The sequence below is a fragment of the Phyllobates terribilis genome, unplaced genomic scaffold, assembly GCF_046119375.1.
Source record: "Phyllobates terribilis strain yellow unplaced genomic scaffold, ASM4611937v1 Scaffold_4__5_contigs__length_816908805, whole genome shotgun sequence".
NCBI lineage: Eukaryota > Metazoa > Chordata > Amphibia > Anura > Dendrobatidae > Phyllobates > Phyllobates terribilis.
The window spans coordinates 468656118-468667546 of NW_027362764.1; the positions used below are offsets into that span (position 1 = coordinate 468656118).

The window sequence follows — 11429 nt, forward strand, 5'->3', positions numbered from 1 at the left end:
TACTGAACTGCTTTGTAGAAGAAGCAAGCATAAAATATTGTAGATGGCAAGGAATTACAAGCACATACAATACGAAAATATAGGAAACTCTTTAAAAGTTAAACTTGATGGGTTTAGGATATTATACTCTCCTTCCAGACTGGCGCCACTTGTCCACACTCTGTACTGTGTTCCCTGACCATATCCAGGCATCAGCATCCGGCAGGGGACAGTATGTAACTGGTACAGCCCATCAGAGGACACTCTTCTTCCTGTGAAGAATGAAGAGAAATAAAAAAAAAATATTTTTGTTTGTACTTACAGTTAGGTCCATATATATTTGGACAGAGACAACATTTTTCTAATTTTGGTTCTAGACATTACCACAATGAATTTTAAACAAAACAATTCAGATGCAGTTGAAGTTCAGACTTTCAGCTTTCATTTGAGGGTATCCACATTAAAATTGGATGAAGGGTTTAGGAGTTTCAGCTCCTTAACATGTGCCACCCTGTTTTTAAAGGGACCAAAAGTAATTGGACAATTGACTCCAAGGCTATTTCATGGACACGTGTGGGCAATCCCTTCGTTATGTCATTCTCAATTAAGCAGATAAAAGGCCTGGAGTTGATTTGAGGTGTGGTGCTTGCATTTGGAAGGTTTTGCTGTGAAGTAAACATGCGGTCAAAGGAGCTCTCCATGCAGGTGAAACAAGCCATCCTTAAGCTGCAAAAACAGAAAAAACCCATCCAAGAAATTGCTGCAATATTAGGAGTGGCTAAATCTACAGTTTGGTACATCCTAAGAAAGAAAGAAAGCACTGGTGAACTCATCAATGCAAAAAGACCTGGGCGCCCACGGAAGACAACAGTGGTGGATGATCGCAGAATAATCTCCATAGTGAAGAGAAACCCCTTCACAACAGCCAACCAAGTGAACAACACTCTCCTGGAGGTAGGCGTATCAATATCCAAATCTACCATAAAGAGAAGACTGCATGAAAGGGTTCACTGCACGGTGCAAGCCACTCATAAACATCAAGAATAAAAAGGCTAGACTGGACTTTGCTAAAAAACATCTAAAAAAGCCAGCACAGTTCTGGAAGAACATTCTTTGGACAGATGAAACCAAGATCAACCTCTACCAGAATGATGGAAAGAGAAAAGTATGGCGAAGGCGTGGTACAGCTCATGATCCAAAGCATACCACATCATCTGTAAAACACGGCGGAGGCAGTGTGATGGCTTGGGCATGCATGGCTGCCAGTGGCACTGGGTCACTAGTGTTTATTGATGATGTGACACAGGACAGAAGCAGCCAAATGAATTCTGATGTATTCAGAGCCATACTGTGTGCTCATATCCAGCCAAATGCCGCGAAACTGATTGGTCGTCGTTTCATACTACAGATGGACAATGACCCAAAACATAAAGCCAAAGCAACCCAGGAGTTTATTAAAGCAAAGAAGTGGAATATTCTTGAATGGCCAAGTCAGTCACCTGATCTCAACCCAATTGAGCATGCATTTCACTTGTTAAAGACTAAACTTCAGACAGACAGGCCCACAAACAAACAGCAACTGAAAACCACCGCAGTGAAGGCCTGGCAGAGCATCAAAAAGGAGGAAACACAGCGTCTGGTGATGTCCATGAGTTCAAGACTTCAGGCAGTCATTGCCAACAAAGGGTTTTCAGCCAAGTACTAGAAATGAACATTTTATTTACAATTATTTAATCTGTCCAATTACTTTTGGTCCCTTTAAAAACAGGGTGGCACATGTTAAGGAGCTGAAACTCCTAAACCCTTCATCCAATTTCAATGTAGATACCCTCAAATGAAAGCTGAAAGTCTGAACTTCAACTGCATCTGAATTGTTTTGTTTAAAATTCATTGTGGTAATGTCTAGAACCAAAATTAGAAAAATGTTGTCTCTGTCCAAATATATATGGACCTAACTGTATATACTAAACAGAACCAAATTATTGCAGTATGAAAAAATTGCTGTTGTCAGGCTCTCCTTTCCCGAAGGATTTTTTTCTTTGTTTTTTTTTTATATATAGAAGTTAGGCATTCTATTAGATTGCCTTATAAACTTGGTCAATGCTGAAGTAATAAGATTTCTTGCCCTTAACAACAAACTATTTGATTTCTAAATTCTAAAAGCCTCTCCCCAATACTTGTTGTTCCAAGAGTTTTTCAGGTGCCCAATGAGGATTCTGCACAATCAGTGGGACTTTAGTGTTCAAGTCTCTCATTGATCCTTTGCACCAACCATTGTGAAGCTTATCTAGTCCCAGCTCGTCTCTACTTCCTGCACCTGTCTTAACACACCAGAAATGGAAGTAATGCCTGCTCAGCCAACAATTGGCACGAGCGGCAACCTGACACTGCCAGTGATTGACTAAATGGGCAATAGCCATTGTGTTGAGAATGGCTTAGTAATGACCAACAGGGACATAGAAAGTGTCTGATGAGAGCTGCTTTATTTTCGCTCTTAATCTTTTAAAAAATTCTGAACCCTGGTCCACAGCAGAAATTCTAGGCTGACATTTTGTTGTTTGTAAAACTGACCTGTTTGACATTGTGACAAATGTGTTGTGTGGATCAGTGTCCTTTTCTAGAGTTAATCTTGCAAGATGGACGTAGTAAAACTGAAAGAGCTTCCTGTTGCGTAGGTGAAACTATTTTTTTTTTTAAATAATTCACTTTTTCATTTTGCATGACTAATAATTATTCTAATCAAAAAATAACACATTTTCTGTGTCTCTATTGTCATTTTGGCTAGAGAATATCTTAATTTTTTTGTATTGCAAAACATCCCAATCTAATTTGGTATAATTTAGCTATGATGTTGGTGCGACAAAGCATTTCTATAATTTTTTGGGTAAAACTGATTTTTGTTAATGAATGAGGAAATAATCACCGTAATCTAGCCTAAATGTGTCTTATTTTACTCTTTCTCACCATGTTTGGTAATATGTTCATATTTTATTTCCAGCTTGAACGGGAACTCACATATGAGAAATTTGCAGATCTGACAAATCCAGACAACATGGACAGAACTGAAGTGGAACTCTCTTTACCTAAATTCAAGCTAGAAAACTACTACGATCTAGAATCTGTTCTTGGAGCTTTAGGCATGACAGATGCTTTTGACATGAGCAAATGTGATTTTTCAGGCATGTCTGGTGATCGTGATTTAGTTCTTTCTAAAGTGTTCCATAAATCCTTTGTAGAGGTGAATGAGGAGGGTACAGAAGCGGCTGCTGCTACAGGAGCAGTCATTATGCTACGTTGTGCTCGGATAGTACTAAAATTCACATGTGATCATCCTTTTCTATTCTTTATCATACACAAGCAAAGCCGCTCCATTCTTTTCTTTGGTAGATTCACTTCCCCTTAGAGCTGAATTTCCACATTGCAGTCCTGAACAGTAGCTCAACCGTTGGAAAATCAGTAGTATATCCAGAAGTACTAACATGGTAACGTTCATGTCATGGGTTTTAACGTATCATAATGCCTTACACGGAAAATTCAGACAAAATACTACAAATTTTAAAATCCACCGTATGCTCTGAAAAATGTCCTATTTTTTTTGATTCTGCAGTGTGATTAGGGATTAAAAACCCCTTTTACATGCATTACTTTATTCTACTTTGTGTATTGTTGTTATGGTCTCCTTTCAGAAACAAAAAACATATGACCATGGCTTTAGTCTTTTAAGCAGCCTTGCTGTACAATTCTTCTGAACACTATGCAATGATCAAACAATGGGCTGTTTTTGTAGTATAATCAAACTGACATAACTATATATATTTAGATATTTGATACCATACTATTTCCTTCTTGTTTTATTTCGAAATCTCACTTTTACTGGGTGTTGTGTGATTGTCAGTGGCACTGCCATTGTAACATCCAACATTGGAGACCGTCCTAATCCCTATAGTTCCACTACTTTAATCATGATGGGTGAAACTAATGCCCCCCAGAATTGTACTTCCATATTGACTTTTCTTAGGTCAGTAATGACAGATTGTAATGTACTGGCATGTAGACATACGCCAGTTTATTATTGGTTCCAAATAATGATGACTAACTTTTAATCCCTTACTAAGATTAAATCAGTGCTTACAAAAATCAAGTTAGGGGTTATCTGGGTGAAAGAAATGACTGTCTAATGTATTACTCCTAGTAACAAGGTGTACTTATTAGATAACTTATATCAGCAAATGTGCCCGATGTGCTGCTACTGTTTTCAGTCACGTGGCACAGGAAGTTCTGTCGTTTCTTGCTATTTTGGCTTTTCGATACAGCACCACTTGGCTGATGGCTGCCTCTCTACTCTATAATGTCAGGTCATTAGTGACTTATTTTTTTTATTTCTCAAGATAATTCCATTAAAGTCAGATGAAGGCATTAAAAAACACATTTCGTTCTTAAAATGTTTCAAAATTGTCTCCATCAATTTGTTACACAAATGCCTTTTGCATATTGTGCACCTAGTACATTTATGATGATTGAGAGCTTTGTGTTCAGTTGTCTAGTTTAGGGTTTCATCAAATCCGTTAACGGTCAGTGGCTACAAAAAAATCACTAGCTTTTATCAACTTGCTAAAATACAAATCTTTTCATTCACGCTACCATACGGACATTCCTTTGCTCTGTTTTGAGGAACAGACAAATGGAATTAATTATTTCATGAATATCAAATGTATGGACAATGCATTTGGTGAATCTGTCAGCAGAAAATCCTTTTACTTAGGGGATAGTAATGTATACATTTCTCCTAATGTTGCATATGTAGGAGTTTTCTTCATGGGACAAAAAAACTGTCACATGTATAGTGAAATTTTATCTAAGAATTACTACTTTTATAATTCTTTAAAGATATCTTTGCCTTTTGTGACCGCGAATACAAAATTTCATTGGATGCATTAATTCTAATATACTTGCAAAATATATATTTACAAATATATGTACATTTGTTCCAATTTTATTTCTAGTAACGTTGCTTTTGTGTTTCATTATGTACAGAGTAGAGGGATTTCTAAGTCACGAACTACAAGTTACAAGAAAGAATCTTTGCATTTATTTTATAGGTATTTTAGACTGTACTTTTATTTTTGTAGCTATCTTAGTTTTTATCAAATCCAAAGGTTATGTTTTTGGTTTTATATGAATAAAACTTATTCATTGTACAATGAAAAGATATTCAAAAAAGATATGATACAGGAAAAAAAAACTTGACATATTGTAATAAATCTGATGCATTTATATGTTCCAATTACAAAGTTGCTTTTCACTATACAATTGTTTATTTATTTTTTTTTGTAAAGCCAGAATATTTTTTTCTTTTTCAAATTTTAATTTTCTTATGTACGGTATATTGGAATTTTCTCACAAAGAGTAACATTGCATATTTTGCAGTTCAGGGTTCGATAGTGATGTTACCTATTTTTTAGAAATCTTCTTAAGAATGTATGATCTTTGATGGACTGTTACAATAGATTAGTAGAACCTCTACTTCAGGGTTTCATGGCTGCCTTTCTTTCCAAATATTATCCAAGACAAATGTACTTTGTTCATTTCTAAAACTGCAATAAAACATATTAAATGGTTTCAAGATTGTCCTGATTTGTAATTTGCCCTCATAAGGAAGCACTGTTTTCATTTAAAAGTAATGTCAGCAGGTTTTTGCTACCTCATCTGAGAGCAGCCTGATGTAGGCAAAGAGAAGCTGAATCCAATGATGTATCACTTAGATTACTGGGTGCAGCCATTCTCACACTGTCAGAATTTTTAGATTTAGCAATGAAGCCGAGCTGAGAAAGCTAACCCTGCCCACACCAGTCTCTCCATGTACAATGTCCATAGACAGTAAGCTGGCTGTCACAGGAGTGGGGGAGTGTTGGACAATGGCTCACCACCATCTAGTCACAGCAAAGATGAACTACTGGTGTTAAAACAATCATTGTAAGCAAACAAAACCTCAGAGCTTGATAAGAGAGGCATCACTGAATTCTGTGTTTTAACCCCTACAGCTTGCTCTCTGTCATAGGTCTGTGTTATGAAAGAAGTTTATTTCCCTAAAATTGTGTAAATTCAGATGTAGCTACAAGTATTTAAAATATATTGAGATCAGTAAAGGTGTTTTGTTATCCTATATACTTCTGACGTATCCACAGTATATGCCATAGATATATAGTAGATATGGGTCTCACCAAAATAGCCTGCTTCTATCTCCAAAACAGGACCTTCATCCATGTTGTTGTCAGTGGGATAGGTGGTCACAATTCCTATTAATTTCTATGGGAATCTGTTTGAGTCTCGATGGATGGAAGCCCTACCCTGGGAGATGGGGGACTCGGAGCCGGGTCCTGTGTGGTAGATGGGGTGCAGCCGTGGCCCGGACCCACTCCGTGCCCAGGGCCGTCACACTAAAAAGAGGGATGGTATGGGCTTATCCTGGTTGAGTGGCTGATCTCGACTACTCCACCTGTGGCACCTGGTGAAGGCCACCAGCGCTGCTGCAGTCCACTGAGGCAGGATGTTATGGCAGCCGTCGTTGTTACAACTCCCCACAGGCGGAGCAGGGCCTCAGGACAGAGAGAGGCAGGATGGAGGGGGTTGTAGTCTAGGAGGTCTGGTGCTGCGTAGTGCGGTGTAGTGCAGAATAAAGAGTCCGGAGGCCATAGGGGTTGACTTCCAGGGTTTTTACTCACGGTGTAGAGTACAGCTGCAAGGCTTCTCCCTGATCCTCGCGGAGTTCTGCGGTCACCAGGAACGGGGGTCCGACAACCTCCGAGTAAGTCAAGTGTTCAATCAGGACCCCACACCGGAGTGTTCCTAGAATTCAGACCGAGTCCTTTCCTGTCTGTGTGTGTAGATAGGCCGGGTCTCCCTCTGAACTTCGCTCAGAAAAAGGGTACTGGTGGCAGCTCCGCTCCTTCCATTACCCGATGGGATCCTCGGGGCCTACCGGGCTTCCCTGACCAGGACGTAGAGTAGCAAGGTCAGGTGTCGGGGGCCGGTACCCCTGTTGCAGCCGGAATCCCTCTGAATAGATCAGGTACGCGAGGACAGGTGGCGTATACCGCTCCGTCTGCATCCCCCCCGGAATCCATTTGCGGTGGAGCTACACTCCTAAGCTCCGGGCCTTCTTGGTCATGGTCCTAGACTGGGCTGAGACATACATTATCTGCAACCTGCCTCTCGACCCAAGGCCAGGGTACGAGGGCCGTGCCTCCATCCTCTGCAGGTCCACACAGGATCCACGCTCAGGGAGGAAGGTCACGATCAAAGAACCCAGAACCAAAATGGCTGTGTATTAAATATGAAATATTGTCACTAAAATGTGAGTCCTCCACCCTCACCCACTAGTTGGTTCCCCTAACTCTTGGTTCCCCTGTCTCCCAACTTCCAGTGGGGGCAGCACCTAGTGCCTTCTAGCCCCCTCTGGTGGGAGAAGTGTGGTGTTGGATGTGGAGGTAGGGTCCTGACCATCGCACTGTTCTTACCTCAAAGGAGGGACACTACACCCCATTAAAGAGGTGCAGCATCCCTGTGGCGGTCGAACCCTCAGGGGCGCCATAAATCCCTTCCACCTCTCCACTGGAGGCCGTATGCAAAAAGTGTCCCTGTTGTAAAGATAGATGTTGATCCTATTAGTGGGACCTGCACCCGCAATAAATCTTTGCCAAGGGCTCAGTTCACCATTACACCCCCTCAATTTGCATTTTGGGGAGTTACTCTGTTTCTGATTGACATCACGGGTTTGCCAAGAGTGAGCACTGCCTGAACTCTGTCTGTGTTTCTGCCTGAGCTAGGTGCTCTCACACTTTACACTCTCATTCCTCTCCATTGTCCAGCATCAGCCCCTTGGTACTGTGGAAACCCTATGTGCAGTGAGCAGTTGAGGCTGACACTAGAGGAAGGATCTCTCAGCACCTGCAGTGTCAGTATATGCAGGGCTAGGAATTGATTTAAGCAGCACTCCAAAGCGAGCCCTGTCAACATGGGGCGTTAGCTGTCATTGTGGCAGTGTGTGCAACCGGGCCCGTACAGGAGGGAGGCCCATTGACTCCAGCTGCCATTTCAGTTTGATGTAAGTCCACGGACACGCATTCAGCTGAAATGTATTGCAGCACAGAGACCTGCAATCTCAATGCACTGCAATTTATGCTGATGGCCAATCTGAGTCGGCAGCTGTGCAAGTCACTGGCGCCTCATGGCTTGGACGTCATGCGCTGCCCCACGCTTTATGGGCATGGGGGTGCCCAAGAAGGGGGGCATTATAGCAGCATGAGAAACATATTACTGGAAGGGGCTCAGGATTGGGCATTATGCCAAGATGGAGGACAAATACAGTATTACTGGAAGGCGCCCATGATGAAGGACATTATACAAGAATGGGGGCATATTTTACCGGAAGGGGCCCAAGATTGAGGACATTATACCAGGAAGGGGCCTAGGATGGAGGATACTATACCTGGAAAGGGAAAAATCATACCAGGAACGGGGACAACATTACTGGAGGGGGTTCAACTTGAGAGACATTATACCAGGAAAAGGTCCAGGATTGAGGATATTATACCTGGAAGGGGCCAGGATGGAGGGCAGTATTACACGAAAGGACCAAGATGGGGGATCATAGAATCATAGAATGGTAGAGTTGGAAGGGATCTCCTGGGTCATCTGGTCCAACCCCCTGCTCAAAGCAGGATTCACTAAATCATCTCAGACAGATGTCTGTCCAGCCTCTGTTTGAAGACGTCCATTGAAGGGGAACTCACCACCTCTGGTGGCAGCCTGTTCCACTCATTAATCACCCTAACTGTCAAAAAGTTTTTTCTAATATCTAATCTGTGTCTCCTCCCATTTAGTTTCATCCCATTGCTTCTAGTCTTTCCTTGTGCAAATGAGAATAAAGATGATCCTTCTACAATGTGACAGCCCTTGACATATTACTACAGGGAGTGGGCTAGAATCGATGACGTTATTACAGGATGGAAGACATTGGTTACATGAGAGGGTGAACAAATGTCTTCAGAGGATATGGAATGCTACAAGGCCAATATGTGGCACCCCAGGTCTGGTCACCACAGTGACAGCAATGTCATGTCTGAGAGCAGGTGGGAGGTTCCCTGGTTGGGGACAATTAGCATGCAGCACCTCCTGCCTCAGTCCAGGAAGGGGAGAAACCTGCCCTTTATAAACTGGATCTGTGGCGGGGTTAGAGAGTCTAGTTCCAGCCAAGTTCCAGTAAGGTCGCAGATAGAGACAGGTCAGCAGCAGGCTGAGGAGTCCCTGTAGGCAGAGGAGGAACACGAGGCGAGGAGGGGAACTAGCAGAGTTCGTCCTGACCAGAGACTTGGAAAGCCGGACACTGGAGTCCGAGGCTGTGAGGGTTATAAGCCCAGCAGCAGAAAACCACCACGCAGGGGACTTCAAGTCCTCTGGCTCAAGGAAGCCCGGAGGCTCCGCCACACGAGAGGGACCACTACTGCCCTGGAGGGGTGAGAAGTACGGAAGGCCCGAGTTGCCAGTCATACGAGTGAGAACAACACTGTGCACTCAGAGACGTGGGCTACCACTACACTACAGCAGGATAGCCAAGAAAGAGTGAAGTCAGCCCGGTAGGCCTACAAACTCCCCCTGACCAGCAGGATTTCCCAGTTGCTCTCAGACTGACCAGGCCTCCATTGTTAACTTGTATTCCGGACGGGTCCCTTAATACCACCAACAGTAAAGACCCTGAATTGCATGACAGACTCCGTGTGGTTACTGCTGCTCCCGCGCACCATCACCACCAACATCCCTATTTACTGCCCTGAGGCTATACTCCTCCCGTGGGGAGTTATACTATTCTCTGCTGCATTCCCAATACCAGCCTCAGCGGTCTTCCCTGCAGTGGCGGTACTCTCTGACCGCAATCCACGGATGGCGTAGTCGGACATTTAAATATCATAAAACCACACAAATAGACTGCCATTTCAGTTGACCACCCTGAGCCACGGGATCGGGTCCCCGTCACGCAAGGACTACAACCCCCAGCATCCGCAACGGGTCCAGTTCCGGGTATCTCCACACACACACGGCCCAGGGGGTGCGTCACATACATCTGATGAACATGAAGGTGAGGGCCCAGGTCCAAATTTTGCACTGGAGCCAATCGGACTCTAGTTACGCCAGTGCCCAGCAGCATAAGGGGAGATGCAGGGGAGATTGTAATTAAGGCGGTGGAACTGGGCCCTGGGACACGAAAAGGGTGCACCAAGGATCACTCATTAAAGTACGTAATAAAACTTTTTATATATGAAATTGGTGAATTCTGTACAACAGGTATGATTTTATAGGTGCGAAGTCTACTCGGAATGTAGAAGTAATTTAATTTGAGTTTTGAGGGTTACTAACTCCCTTTAAGATAATACAATAGAAGCAGCTACTTGATTGGTTGTATTGAAAATATCACCACTTCTGACATAATTGATATTATGTTCTCCCGTAACGCCTTTGAAATCTCCTTAGCTTTAAGGAATAACTCTCTACCTAAATATAATTCCAAATGGTCCTCTTGGAACGCAATTTTTCCTCCAAGCAAGAGAAACCGCTTTATATGATATTTTATTACTTTGCCAGAATTATTTTAATCTATGCTTAATTCTATTTTATTTTTCCACTTGGTATAATGTTGTGGTGCAACTATGTTAAGATGATTTCCTTTTTTTTCCCTCTCCACTTCCTCCCTACCCCATTTTCTCTTTTCTTTTATTTGGTTGCCATACCTTTCCCTACATCTCTTTCCTGACTCCTTGTCCCCTATACTATAAAAATCCCACCCCTAATAAAAATAATTTTGAAAATATCACCACTACCCTTACTTTAGTTATAACAACCTCCCTCCAATAAGTCTAAATTGCAATGTAATCTTTGCATGAACTGCAATCTGACAATGCAGGCCATCTTTTTCCTTCATAACCAACAATAAGAATAAATGACTGTATCAAATACTGATATAAAATACTTAACTCCTTCACAACAAATGACGTACAGTGACGTCATATGTCGTGTCACGGACTTTGATGCGGAGTCACACATCGAGCCCGCATCTTTCCTGGCTGATGATGGCTGAATAATTCAGCCATCATCTGCTTCGAGCAGCTGATGTTCTGCTATGTATAGTACAAGCAGTCAGATGGTCACAGGTTCAAGTCCCCTATGGGGACTATTAAATACATTAATACAGTTTTAAATCACCCCCTTTTTTGCCCCATTAAAAAAATCACATTTGGTATTGCTACATTCATAAAAGTGTGTAAAAATATTAAATAAATTAATTAATCCAATTGGTAAATGGCGTAATGAAAAAAAAAATCAAAACACCATAATTGTGCTTTTATTGGCCTCCGCAACATTGTAGTAAAATAAGCGATCAAAACATGTTATCTACA

The 11429-nt window shown here is 42.1% G+C and overlaps 1 protein-coding gene across 2 annotated transcripts in view; it reads left to right on the forward strand.

The window, feature by feature from the left end:
- LOC141265511 (serpin B6-like) overlaps positions 1-5598 on the forward strand; it is a 47099-nt gene extending 41501 nt beyond the window's left edge. Inside the window, exon 8 of one of the 2 annotated variants that reach the window (XM_073678681.1) lies at positions 3159-5598. In XM_073678681.1, the coding sequence (XP_073534782.1) occupies positions 3159-3382 (224 nt within the window). In that variant the 3' untranslated portion in view covers positions 3383-5598. Of the gene's footprint in view, positions 1-2977 lie in introns of both variants that reach the window. The other variant, XM_073678680.1, reaches the window with a different exon arrangement.
- The last annotated feature ends 5831 nt before the right edge of the window (positions 5599-11429 follow it).